Below are 14,887 nucleotides of genomic sequence, written 5' to 3'. Positions count from 1 at the left end.
GGCTCTTCCGGCTGTGAGTGGGGAAGTCAGGTAATGCTTTCTAGAGGAAGCCTAACAATTTCAGCTTGTTACTCATGCTACCTAAGGCAGGGGCTGCATTTCTGGGCAACCGGGGGATGTGGGGAGGATAAATTAGTTTTCATTTCCAAAGCTTGCTTTGTTTCAGTTCTGCAAGCTCTCTTGGCTATAATACAACAGTCAGAAAGAAGGGAGGTGCCCTCCTCGCTCAGTCTACCCAGGTGTTAAAACTGATTAAACAGCAACTCACAGCTCAATTAACCCTTGCTCCTTTGGCTAATTATCCCAGTGGAAAATCCATCCTACAATCTCTTTGACAAATGAAGGCTACAGCCAGAATTTCCATCCCTGCTTTAGACACAGCCTCTTTATTTCTTGGCTGCAAATGAGATGTTGATACTTGTCTTGGATGGTAAATAAGTGAATAATTCAGAAAACTCCTTAGTCACTGTTTGCAGCCAAAACACTCCTTAAGCAGTAGTGTTCATATTATCAATTACTACTAATGAAATATCAGAGAGGCCTTCCTTGATCGCCACTCTAATTGTCCCCACCTATCCTATTATCTGATCCTAAACAAACAAGTAAGCAAACAAAAAAAGAAAAAAGAAAAAAGATAGAAAGACAGAAAGAAAGAAAGAAAGAAAGAAAGAAAGAAAGAAAGAAAGAAAGAAAGAATGTCACTTGGTAGGAGGGGACATTAAGTCCATGGGTTAGAGGCCAGCCTGGGTTTTATAATAAGATGGTGTGTGAAAAAAGACCAATACACACACACACACACACACACACACACACACACACACACAAATGGCTCAGTAGGTAAAGGCATACACCACCAAGTCTAACAAGCCAAGGTCAATCCCAAGAGCCCACAGTGGAAAACATTCACTCCAAGCTGCCCTTGGACATCTACATGCACCATAGTACCCGAATGTCCCCAACACAATAAATAAATACAATTGAAAAAATTTAGACCTGAACAATACCACCACCATTATTAAGAGTAAATCTTTACTTTTTCTTGCCCCTCCCCCACTGGATTATATATACCCTTTGAGAGAAGGACCAGCACATCACCACTCAATCCACTGCAGTTTTAACTGTGGGGTGCAGTCAGTGGTGAGTAAGTATTTGTTGATTGCATTACTGCTATTTATTGAGCCTTCACTACCTGCTAAGATGTTTATGATTTCTATCCTCATGCCAATCTTATGAGTTAGGTATTATTATCCTCCATTTTACAGATTACAAAACAGAGGCCTTGAACTATTAAGAATTTTGCCCCCACATCCATCATAGAGGTAGGCTTCAAGCTCTCACATTTGCCACTGTGACAAGCATGTATACACTTCACATACAGTGCTGGGATGAAAACGTTCCCGCCACTATCCCACCATTTAACTGAAAAAAGGAAGCTGAATTCTCTCGATGGCCATGACCACTCATGAAATCTTAGTAAGGGAAATGGCCAGGAAGGAACCTAGAAAGGCTGTTCTGAATCAAACCTGCACCCAGAGTTCCTTGAGAAAGAGAGGAGAGAACTCAGGGAGGGGAATGGAAGAGAGATGTTTCTGTTTTCTGCCAGCCCCCTGTTTATAGACACCGCTCTATTAAAGAGGTTTCTCTGCTTCTCATAAGGAAGTCATGAAGATCTCAGGGTTTAATGACACTGCCCTAGGATCCAAGACATCAATACCAAATGATCAACAATGTATAACTCCTGCTGGTCTATGGAGCTGGGATCCTATTTTATAAACACTACAGAACTTTTATCATCCATCTCAGGCTGAACAAAACCATATTTGTCTGGCATTCTGAGTAATGGACAAGAATAGATGGATTAGAGCTCTTAAATTCCTTGTTGGAAGACATTAAAAGTTTAAGAGCTCTATATAGCTGAGTCAAATGCATGTGTCCATGCTGTGTAATTAGCAAGTACAACAACAAAACATATATAATTTAAAGGGAAGACCCAGCAGGACAAGAATACCAACCAGCACTCTCCCTTCCCATATGTAGGCTCCCACTTGGTCTTCAGCTGTATAAACTGTGGCCTTGCTGGCTTTGGGGCCACTTTAATAGAAAAAATGTTTAGAGCTCTTCCTTTCTTTCCTAAGTGGTTTAGGCTTCTCTCTGAAGACAGCTTTCCAACATATGCAATTCATTGTTTGTCTAACAAACACTCATTTCACTGTCTAAGGGGATTTAATAAATCAGCCTAGTCACTGGTTAGTGAGACCACCCCCTAGTTTTTATGTACGAGAAATGGGCATCAAAGTTACAAAGGGGAAGGCATCAGTTGCCTCTCCGGGAAGAGTGCCTTAGAGATCATCGAACTCAGAGGGAGACACTTTGGCGCTGAGCATCCTAGGTAAAGCAAGTGTTCCTGACTGTTGAAGGTGTGAGGGGAAGGTCACATCGTGGGGACAAAAACCCTGTCATGCAGTAAAGAAGCCCCAAGGGGTTTCACAAGCAATGCTCTTTGCCTGTGTGCCCTTAGATGAAACGATCTCTGGCCACTTTGCACTTGCAGGCACTTCAACAGGCAGCTGCTCTTCTAAGCCTTGGTTTGCAGACAGAAAAAGACCTTCAGCATGCTGGGCTCTGGCTGGGCATGAGGACAAGCACAGGCTTTGTTTTGTACCCACCGTTAGTCTAATTCGGCTTATGCGGTTAGGGTTTACGTGCCTTCCCTCCAGGTTTGGTCCAGGCCCCGCTGTACTGAGGGCTTCCCTCAGTACAGAACTCTTTCCCCTGGGCTATGACAACTGGATGGAAATCCCCTTGCCCTCCACTTCCTCTCCTGGAACTGGTGTTCCCAGTGCTGAAGCCACAAACTTAAAGTATGAAGCATGATTATCAGTGGTGACATCATCAACTCTTGGATTGACCTCAACTCTGACCTGAGAATGTTGACCTAAGAACTCTGATTCCAAGAATGTTCTGTGGAAGTGCCAGAAATGAAACCCAAAGCAAGGAATATCAAAAGAAGCTCCACTGAGTAAATACTGTGTCTTCTGAACTGAGCCTACCAGGTCAGTTGCTCTCACTGAAGACTGATGAAGCATGCCAGGTTCAAAGTCCAGTTTTATTATTTAGTATCTGTGCCATCTAAGCAAGGGACTGAAATGCTGAGCCCCTTTGCCCAATGGGGTAACACTATAGGCACTTTATATCTTGAAAAAAAAAACAAAGCATTTACCTGTTCTCACACCACAATCAACACAGAATGTGTACTTTTCTACCTAACAAAGTGCGGGGACTCCTCCACTGACAAGCAAACAAGTGGAAAGCACATACACCTGGGTGTCCTCTAGTTCAACTCAATTAAACCCTGACACTGTGAGGAGATAACCTCAGGTCTCCTCCTCATCGAAGGTCAGTCTAGCCACAAGTTCCAGGAATTTTTACCCAGGCTTCCCACCAACAGGCTGAACAGCCATGTTTCCACAATACTCTCTTCTGGTTAGTATGCTAGAGTGGCTCACCGAATTCAGGGAGGCACTTAGTTTATAAAGGCAACAAGGCTATAGGTGAAGCCCCTATAGGAAAACATATGGAGGAAGGTGAGCCCCTTGCCCTTCTAGTGTTAAGCTATCAGATGCACCAGGAAGCTTCTCCTCTTGAGGGTTTTTTTTTTATGAAGACTTTATTATACATGCACGATTGATTAAAATCTTGGCCATTGATTGATCATCACTTTAACCTTCTGCCTTGCCTCTCTCCTCTTCTGGGAGGGTGGGACAGAAGTCGGAAGGTACTAACCCTTTAAAGACTGCTTTATTCTTTCTGGTGACTAATTCCCACCCTGAAACTACCTACAGGTGGCAAACTCTTAGTCATTACCATACAAGAATATATTTTCATTTTGGAGATTCCAGTAATTTTAAGAGTTGTATGCAGAGAATGGGAACAAAAATCCTGAACACACAGGTCACTGTCCCACACTGCCAATACAGATCGGCTAATGTATAAAAGCGGTCATCGTATACAAAGTGCTAAGTACAGTGGCTATTACTGTTGTTCTAAGTTTTAGCATTCTATCTTTTAGCTATCACGAGTATGTTAAGTCACATCTAATTCTGACTTTTATCCCTTTCCAGAATCCACCTGGTCTCCTCCACTGCTTGTCTGACACTGAAAGCTGCACACAAAGTGACCCTTCCAATCGGACCATAAAGTTGGGCCACCTTAACCCCTGGAACTGGTGTCAGGTAAGCAATTTGCTGCTGAATGCATGTCATGCCCAAACTCCCACAGTGAACGAATGGCAAGTGCTTTGTTTTCACCGTTGGCAATGAAACCTTGCATGCCTTCCGTTGGGATGCAGCCACCCAGGGCTTAATTTTCCAGACTCCACGCCATGCAGCTGCCCATCCCCCAAACTCCATTCCCATAATGTGGTTTACTGAGCCTGTCATCTTTCCTTTCAGGAAAGCCTAAAAGGTTGTGCATTTAATTCGACATGAGGTTTTAATCAAATGCTTACTTGGCTAATGACAGCTGGAAAATTCAGCCCCAGAAGCCAGCATGTGGCTGTCTTTCTGGGAGGGAGATTCAAGAATCCCTGGTTTCCCTCACCCCTGGCATATAGTATATAAAGAGCTGGGAGCTCCCCCTCCACCTCCTGTCAAGAGCCCTAACTCTGAACATCATTAAGTCCTAGGTACAGCACCAAAACCTGGGCTTTCCACTCTCCTCTACTCAGCCCATTTATCCAAGGCTCAGGTTTTGAGAGTACAGATCCTTGCTGCCACTGTGCTGAAGAACCACAGTGAGGGTGAAAATAGACTCCTAGAGATCCAACTAAACAGGGCAAACCATAGCAGGGCTGCAAGCCTCACTTTAGAGAGTGGTTCAGGAGTAGTTTGGTCCAGACACCCATTCTCACCCAATTAGCGCACAGCCAACAGAACATTAATCACAACTTTATCCTCCAAAAGTTAAGAAACCTAAAAACAACCTTTGACAAGATTTCCACTTAAGAATTCTCCCAGAATTCCATTTCTCTCAGAGACGTGGTACACTTCACAGCTTGCGCCTAAGAAATCCCATTCCTGGGGTGGCCCACCCAGCCTGTTTTCCTCACCCACACCCCCTCGTGCTTACCATTGGCGTTCTTGCCGCAGATGAGATGCTCATAGGGTTGCAGGACTCCCCAGAGCTCGGCATCGTTGTTGATGACCATCTCCAAGGCCTCAGCGGATACCTCTCCGCCTCCTGCCCCTCCGCCATCAGGGCTCTGACTCGCCAGGACCCTAGCCCGGATCTCCTCCACCAAGTTCTCCATGCAAGCCGTAAGCGAGATGGCCGCATACTCATGGATGCGCACGGAGATGCGAGTGTCCACCATCCAACGGAAGAAACGGCCCACGGAGAAAGTGAGGCCGCAGCGTGCCGACTTGCCGCGGCGCAGCCCATCGCCAGCGCTCATGCTATAGAGGGACAACGCCTTGACCGCTGCCAGCGCGCAGCTCTCGGCCAGCGCCCAGCTGTGCACCAGGCGCACCGCACTCTGCACCTCGAAGCGGGTACACTTGGCGTGCAGCACGCTTAGGCGCTGCGCCTCCCGGGCCACGCGGATGAGCGCCCGGCGGAGGAGTCCGGCCAAGCGCCTCACAGCCTCGGCGGAGAATGAGGGCAGCCTCCGGCCGCCGACGCTTTTGCGGAGCACCCGAGCCACGTCTCCCTCGGTCCAAGGGAACTCCTCTAGCTCCGGGAGCCGCGGGCAGCGCGAGAAGAGGTCGGCCACTTCGGGATCCTCGGGCAGCACTGTGTTCACCGTGTCCCAGCTGTTGTGGCGGCTGTTCATGGAGCCGGAGTAGCACCACCAGGCCGCCCCGCGGTGCTGCGGCGCCGAAGAGTTGAGCGCCTGCGAGTTGGACTTGGAAGACGAAAGGCTGAGCGAGCGGCAGGAGTCGCCGGCCCCATACCCGGAGTCCAAGGTCAAGTCCTCCAGAGTCTTCAATGTGGAGCTGTACGTCCCGGCCATGGGGAGCCTCCGCGCGCGGCCTCGCCGAGCGAGGGGCTCTCACTGTTCCATGCCCACTTGCCCCGGGGAAGAGGACGGAAACCAGCTCTAGGCTCTCGGAGGCGCCCTCCCTGCTCGCCGCGCCGCGCCTCGGGGCCGCAGCATCGCCTGCGCACAGGCCGCGGGGAAGGTGGGCGAAGCTCTCAGCCGGCCAGAGCCCGACGCCGTCCGCGTCCAGCCGCGCCGCTGTCAGCGAGCAACCTCTCCGCGCTCCTCCTCTGAACTCCCGCCGCCAGCCTCAGCTTCCCTTACCGAGCGTCTAGAGCGTCCGTCACCACAGAGAAGGAATCCCGAGAGAATGGGGCGGTCACCGAAGAGCGAGGCGCCGGCTATCCGTCCCGGACCAGCCGGTGAGAAAGCGCTCCACAAACTTCTACTGGGCGCGGGTTACCGACACAGATAGGTCCACCCGAGCAGCCCGCATGCAAATACACCCGGGACCGTTCACCAATCATCAGCCACGCCGGGCAAAGGCTGTGCCAATGGTTTCCGAGAGGGGCGGGAAATATGCAAATCTTACTCGTCTTGGAGTTGGAGGTTGGGCGAAACCTCTTGGCTAGGAGGCTGAGGATGGGTTGTAGTGGGTGGGTTGGAGCTGAGGAGGGGAAAGAACAAGCGAGCGAGCTAGCAAGGAGGTGGGGCACAGAGACCCAGAAAGCAGGGGGAACCCAGAAAGCAGGCCCCAGCGCTGAGGACTATGTGCTGTCCCTTTCTCACCTTCTAAGCTTTAGACTTAGGCAGACAGCTCCTTGTGAAGCTGTGAGCAGCCAGCCCAGGGAAGTGGGAAGAGAAAACCGGGAGGAGACCCTACCCACCTTTCTAGTCGACTTTCTACCAAGCCCCTCCTCCTTCTCTTTTGAGAAACGGAAAGCTATTTATGCTTGGAGGGAGGGGAAGCACCTCTGCTTCTCTTCTCAAATCTGTCTGCTTTTGTTTATATTGCCTTTAGGCTCGGATCGGAACAGAATGTTTTAAACTGGGACCTGAAAATGGCCCGGCATCCAAAGGCCTGTGATCACACCCCTGTGTAGGTTCATACCTGTTTTCCAAGGATTACCTCGGAGGTGGGAGTTCTAATCTAAAGAATGCACGACTTCCCTATTACTGGTGTCCTGTCAGAAGGACCCTTTTTGTCCGAGGTGGAAAAGGAGTGCCTGAAGAGGAACCAGATGAAAAACGAGGACCTGCACTGAACGCCTCCTGCATGCAGGTGTTCCCTTTTAAGGACTTGCTGGAGTGACCTGCGGGTCGGCAGGTCTTCTGTCCCCTCGGGACTCGGTGCCCCCTGGGTACAGTGAATTGCTGCCTTTCAGCAGCGCCCAGGTGCACCCCAAGCGGCTCGCAAGAGAGCTACTGATTGCACAGATCCACGCCCAGCTCTCGCAGGACCAGCTGCTCCCCCATAACTATTCACACGCACGTGCACAAGCGTGCACCAGCCCCCTCCAGCAGAACTGCAAAATCAAAGCGCGGATTGTGCACAACGTTCGTCCCAAGTCCTCTTCGCCAGCTCCTGAATGGCTCCTTTGTGCTGTATTTTACAGTTCTGACCTTGGGCCGTGAGTTGGATACGAACTAAAAAAGTCTGGTTTGTCTCTTTCCTTAAATTAATGATCCCTTTCCCCGTAAAACGACTTTTTATTTGGCAGTTTTACTTAATTTTTCCTTTCCTGGAGTACATGAGACGTTGCCTCCTGATGGTTAGAATTGGAAACAGAGTCAAGGACGGAAGCACTGTGCATGGCATAAGCCATCAAATTAACAGAGTCACATTTTATAGAGGCGAAATTAGAAGTCAAATTAGAGGTTCAACTTCTCAGAAAACACGAAAAACCGTTTGATGGATTTAATACCCATTATGAGAAATATAATAAAGGAAATATCGTCCTCTAGTGGATATCTACAGGAAATAAAGTTTTTTTTCTTTGTTCATTTTCTTCAAAAATAAAGGCTTGACTGGAAAGGTACATTAACTAAAAGGGTGATTTAGAGTGCTTCTTACACAAAATATGGGATATTTGTATTGATGTATTTAAGTCACACGATGACTTAAAATGCAAACATAAATGTGCCCAGTTTGGACTGGGTGTGGTTATTCATGTCTACAACCTCAGGACTGAGGAGATGAAGGAAGCAGGAGGACTTCCAAAAGTTTGAAGCCAGCCTGGGTTTTGACAAACCAAAAAGAGGAAAAAGAGAAACGCACTGAGAGAAAAATCCTGGAGTTTCATGGATGTTAAACTGCCCCACAAGGGTTCTAGACAAATAAATGGATTTCTCTAATCTATAGCAAAACAAATCAAGAGAAGAAAAAGCAGCTCTACAAATTAAAAGATATTTAGAAGATACATCAACCAATCACAAGCTATAGAAGTTATTTATGTTTTTATTTAAAACTTAATAAGCATTGGGTCAGAGAAGTAGGTCAGTGAGTAAGAATCCACAGTGCCTTTGAAGAAGACCCAAGTTCAATTCCCACTACCCACATTGGATAGCCTGTAACTCCAGCACCTCTGGCCTTCATAAGCACCTTCACTCACACACACACACACACACACACACACACACACACACACACCACCTAGATCTAGGATTGCTCATGCCAATAGTCATACAAAGGTAATCCTTGGAAATGTTTACCTTGGATGAAATCTCCTATTTTGTTATTTAAAATATAAATAAAAAACAATCTGGAGATTAGAGTACAAAATGCCCTAAAATTTATCTTGAAAGTGAGGCAATTATAATCTGAGCTATCTAAATATAAGTCAAACTGTTTTGTGAGAAAGGTAGATTACAGCCTGAGCATTGAAGAGTGGCAAGGGCTTAGGTGTTTGTGGGTCCTCATTGACAAACTTAGCAGATGTGTTAGCTCCTGTGTCCTCTTGACTAGGTCAACGTGGGTGTAAAGTTGGAGTATGATAAACTTTAGGCTAGTGGGCAAATAGATAAGACTGCATGGCACAAGTTAAAGATATATAGATATAGATATATATTTGTGTGTGTGTGTGTGTGTGTGTGTGTGTGTGTGTGTGTGTGTGTTCTGTCTACATATAGAGCCTGCATGCCAGAAGAGGGCATCCCATTTTTGATAGTTGAGAGCCAACATGTGATTATTGGGATTTGAACTTAGGACCTCTGGACTCAGAAACTCAGGCCAGTACTCTTAACTGCTGAACCATCTCTCCAGTCCCTTTTTAAAACATTTTAATTTTATAAGTGTTTTATCTGTGCACCACGTGTGTGTCTGGTGCCTACAGAGGACAGAAGAGGGCATTGGATCCCCTAGAATCGGAGTTACATGCATGCATACACACACACACACACACACACACACACACAGAGGCTGATATATGCATCCTGGGAATTGAACCAAGGACCTTTGGGAGAGCAGCCAGTGATTTTTAACTGTTGAGCCATCTCTCCAACCCAGAGTAGGACAATTTAACACAAAGCCAGGCTGTTTGTAGGGAACTTGTTGAACTCTCATGCTCTCGTGTACTTAAGAATTTGTGTCAAGGAAAGTGGAACTGATATCTGAGCTGAGATTTGTCTGACTCATTTCTGCTGAAGAATTCAGGATGGCTGCATCTCTCTGCCTACATTAGAAAGGGATTCCTAACCAATGATGTGAGGGTTATAAGTGGTCCTGGGAGGCAGAGGGTTTACAAACTACCTAAAATTGCCTAAAACATCCTAACATGAGTACTAGTTGGATCTGTTCTGGATAAAGTGGGTGTATGTAGTACTGTCTGATAGACCTCTCTGATAATGAAAATGTTCTGTCCACCCTGCTCAATATAAGAGTCACTTACCACATTAATTTAACCTTATTGATTTAGTTCACCTCTTAGGACCATTAGCCCTTTAGAGATTTTGGCAAAGACCATGGACCTGTGCACTCATTGCTGAATTCAAGGTTAAAACTAAATCAGGTAGAGTTAAAGATGCTGTAAGAGCTTGAGGATAGAAGAGCAGCTTCGGCACACACACACACACACACACACACACACACACACACACACACACACAAAGGCTCAGGGAAAGTGGAGGCAGTGAATGTATTACGCCAGAGATGGCTTGAATTCCAGAAATCACGCCTATGGGGACTTGACAGTGCTGTGATCAGGCAACTGGTACAAGACACTTTCAGAGTGACTGACAACAGGTCATACAACTCTGGGATGAGGGGAAGAAGAGGAGGACATTGCAAAGTCAAATCAGGGATCTAGATATGGTTACTGTGAGGTCCACGATGGAGCTGGACACAAGTTTAGAGAGTGAGGACAAAAGTATCAAACAATGTGACCTCAAATCTCTGATGGGCCGGGCTGAATCTCCCTGCCTATCTTGTGTAGGGGTGGCAGGCTTGGTCTGAGAATATAAGATAAATCTGGGCTCATGCTGTTAGTTGATAAGGCCTGAGACTCGGTGAGAAGGAACCCAGAAGTAGGGAAGATTTGCTTGCCCCACACTCTTTTCACCATGGTTGCCTATCACTACATGCCTGAAGATGGATGACCATTTAACTGCATGCTTTTCAAACTGCTTAGTTGAGAAATTATTTTTCTAGTCTTACACAAAACATAGTATGAGTAACAAAAAATACTAGGTTTGCTGTCGGGGTGTGATAAAGGGTTGAGCAGAGAATGTTGAGCCATGCCCACTTCATTTTTAGGCAGCCTGTGAGGAACCTTGTCAGAGCTTTGCCCTCTAGGAAAATTAACCAAGAGAGGGTCACCATCTCTTCTTTGATTCACCACCCAGGTTAGTGCACCTAGGGGAGAGATGATGAACAGAGAAAAACACCTCATGCAGAAGCAAGGAGAGCTGAAAGGGCCAGTAGGTAGAAAGGGTACATCAACACAGAGTTTTTTTTTTTTTAAGATTTTATTTATTTACTTCATGTATGTGAGTACACTGTTGCTCTCTTCAGACACACCAGAAGAGGGGATCAGATCCCCATCACAGATGGTTGTGAGCCACCGTGTGGTTGTGGGAATTGAACTCAGGACCTCTGGAAGAGCAGTCAGTGCTCTTAACCGCTGAGCCATCTCTCCAGCCCAACATAGAGGTTTTATTGTTGACAGAGAACCAGTGGTGTGTAAGCTGCTTTTATCTTAGGAAGTCCAAAGAAGCCTAGACTTGTCACAGGCATTTCTTTTATGATCTTCACAATTAAAGAAAAAATGGTCCTCTGTATTCACAGGTTCTGAATCTTGGGTTCAACCAATTGGTATATAGAAAATAATCTTTTAGTGTCTGGGAAGATAGCTTGGTCAGTAAAGCACTTACAAGCACAAAGACCGGAGTTCAATCCCCAGAACCTACATAAAACTCCCAGTATCATGGGTCTTGTTTATAATCCCAGCACTGGAGGGATGGAGACCAGAAGGAACCTGATACTTGCTTGCCAGCCAGCCTAGTTGAGTCAGTAAAACCCACGTTCAGTGAAAGTCTGTCTAAAACACTAAGCTGAAGATAGAGAAAGATACTATTGATTCCTCACCCCCACCTAAATGCATATGAACACCTACACATATGAACACTCACACATATGAACACCCACACATACACACGAACATCCATTTATGAATATATTACCTAGTCAATAATAGGTTTCTCCACCAGGGTCATAAGTCAATTCAAGCCGAATCAAGAGTATAAATGTAGGTTTATTGAGAGTCAGTTCTCAGGAGGGTTCAACTATCTCACAGGGAGAAGTCAGTAGAGTCTTGCACCTGAGCTAAATCAAGGGGATTTTATAGAGTTCAGGCAAGGAATGATGATGTGTCACCTAGGAGGTGGAATTATGACTATATGGTCAAAAACTGAGGCCCTGGGCTGGTATTCTTGGGTGGGTTCCCAGCTGAGGAGTGATGATTTGTTAGCCTGAAGCTTTCTCTGTGCAAGTGTTGAGAGTTGAGAGAAGGAGGACAGACAGGATTTCCCAGCTTGTGTAGAGGTGAGCAGGCATTTTTCTCTTAGTTGGGGTTTTACTGCTGTGAACAGACACTATGGCCAAAGCAAGTCTTATAAAGGACAACATTTAATTGGGCTGGCTTGCCAGTTCAGAGGTTCAGCCCATCATCATCAAGGTGGAAGCAGGGCAGCATCTAGGCAGGCATGGTGCAGGCAGAGCTGAGAGTTCTACATCTCTGTCTGAAGGCTACTAGTGGAAGACTGACTTCCAGGCAGCTAGGGTGAGGGTTTTAAGCCCATGCCCACAGTGACACACCTACTCCAACAAGGCCACACCTCCTAATAGTGCCACTCCCTGGGCCAAGCATATACAAATCATGACAGGTTCCAACACACACACACACAAGCACACACACACACACACACACACACACACAAGCACGCATGCACACACCTTTAATCTTGTCATTTTATAAAACAGTTTTGAACATGTTTGGGTATGGGTATGGAAAAGTATCCTAGAAACAGTTCCTTAGATATGGAATAATGACTATAATTTGAAACAGAACCTCCATGGTGACTATGGGAAAGGAAAATATTCATTTCCCCAATACATGCTCTGTTTATGCTCATGAAATATCCCATGCAAAAAGAATTATAGGTTTGGGAAATTTTGCATTGTCTTTCTAGTATGTTCTTGACAAATAATATTTTATTTAAGACTTTGTTTGCATCTAACTTACTCTAGCCCAGGTTTAAATAGAAAGAGATCCCCCACCCCTGACCTGGATTTCATGTATGCTTGTATGCAGGTAGGCTGTTGTGTAACAGAATACAGGGAGATGCTATACACATCTACTCACCCCAGACCAGGAGCCCACAACAGACCAAAGTGCAGCTTGGTAAACCATTAAATTTTTGGGGGGTTATTTACAGGAATATTAGTGGGGGGTTGCTTAAAGGAGCAGAAATGATTCAGATAGCTACATCACCAAAGCCCACCCAGCATAGATGACAGCTCACAAAACTGGGAACCTGAAGGGCAGCACACAGCCTGCAGGCAGCTCAACAGTTTGGAGGGTGTCTTTTCCAGTTAGTCTAAACTTCTAAGCTGATTCTAGGCAGCACAGCTAGTTTCTGCTCTTCCCAGGCACCTAGTCTGGTTCAGAGTCTTCTTCCTGGTTTTGCTTGTCTGAGAATCTTCTTTGTGGCTTGGGCACTCTCAGCTTTTATTGTTTACTCTGGCAAGGAGGGGTTAGTAAAGTCTAGTCAATTTCAGGAACTTCCTGAATCTGTTTTGAGGTTTGTTTGTTTTTTTTTTTTACCATCCCTTTAAGGAGCTTCCTACAAGGTAAAGTGTTTCAATCTAGGAAGAAACTGTTACACAACAGAGTCCTGAGGTTAAAATTTGCTGTTAATGGGTTGGGGATTTAGCTCAGTGGTTAAGCGCTTGCCCAGCAAGCACAAGGCCCTGGGTTTGGTCCCCAGCTCCAGAAAACAAAACGAAACAAACAAAAACAAAATTTGCTGTTACTGTTTTGTTTATTTATTTGTTTGTTTGTTTGTTTGACTTTCCATCACATATATTAAGGTTTGCTTTTTGGCTAGTCTGGTCAGCCAGTGGTGATAAAGTATCCTTATCTCCACCTCTCCCAAGCCAGGATTGCAAGTGGGACAACATGCCCACCTGGCTTTTTTATGGTAAGTTTTTGAGGTCCAACTTTGAGGTCCATGCATGTCATATGATCACTTTACCAGCTGAACCATCATTTCCACAGCCTAAGAAACCTTTCTTTCCAAGCCCTCTGTGGTTACTCTAAAATAATGGATACTTTCAAATTAATTTTAAGGACAAAAGATAGGCCCCACCCCCTTCATGTGTCTACTTAGGTAACTATCGCAGAAATCCAGTGACCTACCTGGATTAGAACAGGTCAGGGCTCACCATCCGGCCACTGACAACACTGATGTGCTGTATACAACTAAGATTCTGAAGGTATTTCTGATAGGTTTTCTCCACCAAAGAAATAAGTCAGTTCATGTAAACTAAGGCAATTAAAGGTTTAAAAAAAAAAAAAGGCAGGTTTATCTGGGAATGGGCTCCGGGGAGAGTTCACCAGTCTTAGGGGACCGGACAGGGGTGGTGGGTGAGAGTGATGGGGTGGGGGTAGTCCTAAGCAGACCATGGTGTGGAGTTTTTTATAGACTGAAGGCAAAAGAAAATGTGTCTGCCACACACTGGGCTTGTGTGTGTTCTGCATTCTGAGGGGATGGCCTGGGCTCATGGCTGGTGACTTCAGGTGAAGGGGGTTGGGACAGGAATGTCAGGAATGCAGGACTGGACGATTTTGGCACCTTTTCTGTTTGGAGACTTTCTGAGTGGGTCGGGCTGGAGAGAGAGGGAGGCCTGGACCATGTTGGGGAGGGTTACAAGTGAGGAACTCCAACTAAACATCCTGATCTCTTTGGATGTATGGGTGCCAGTTCATGTCTGGCTTCTTCCTGCTCAAAAGGGACTGCATTAGGTGAGGGAGTCAGGAATTGGTGGGTTGGTGCTCAGCCGGAAGTTTGGGTGAAGAAACATGTTTGACCGTTACCTGGGAAACCTCAAGACTGTTTCTGGAGAAGGCAGAGGAGGAGAGGGGCTGGGGTGGGGGTTGGTTAAAAAGAAAAAATAGGCAGATAAAAATGAGGGGTCCTCATTATTGGGACAAGCCATTGGAAAAGGAGAGACTGCCAACAATTGGGGTGAAACGCCCCAGTTGTTGTATAGACCATTCATCTTGGGTGGGTGCCCTCTTAGTTTGAAGAGGTGGTACTAACACTGGTGTACCAGGAGTTTGGCACAGTGACAGGTTCTTTCCACCAGGGCTCTAGAGACTTGGGAGATAGTTGCTTGAGGAGTCCTAGGTTCCC

General features: G+C 46.2%; 1 protein-coding gene across 1 annotated transcript in view; it reads right to left on the bottom strand.

Annotated features, from left to right (window-relative positions):
- The window catches only part of Abtb2 (ankyrin repeat and BTB domain containing 2), a 153,713-nt gene extending 147,303 nt beyond the window's left edge, over nucleotides 1-6,410 (bottom strand). The window contains 1 exon segment of the mRNA NM_134403.2: nucleotides 5,128-6,410. Within this exon segment, the coding sequence (NP_599230.2) occupies nucleotides 5,128-6,010 (883 nt within the window). The 5' untranslated portion in view covers nucleotides 6,011-6,410.
- Between the last annotated feature and the right edge of the window lie 8,477 nt (nucleotides 6,411-14,887).

The sequence above is a fragment of the Rattus norvegicus genome, chromosome 3, assembly GCF_021556685.1.
Source record: "Rattus norvegicus strain SHRSP/BbbUtx chromosome 3, alternate assembly SHRSP_T2T, whole genome shotgun sequence".
Taxonomy (NCBI): Eukaryota; Metazoa; Chordata; class Mammalia; order Rodentia; family Muridae; genus Rattus; species Rattus norvegicus.
This window is presented reverse-complemented; position numbering and strand designations above follow the sequence as displayed.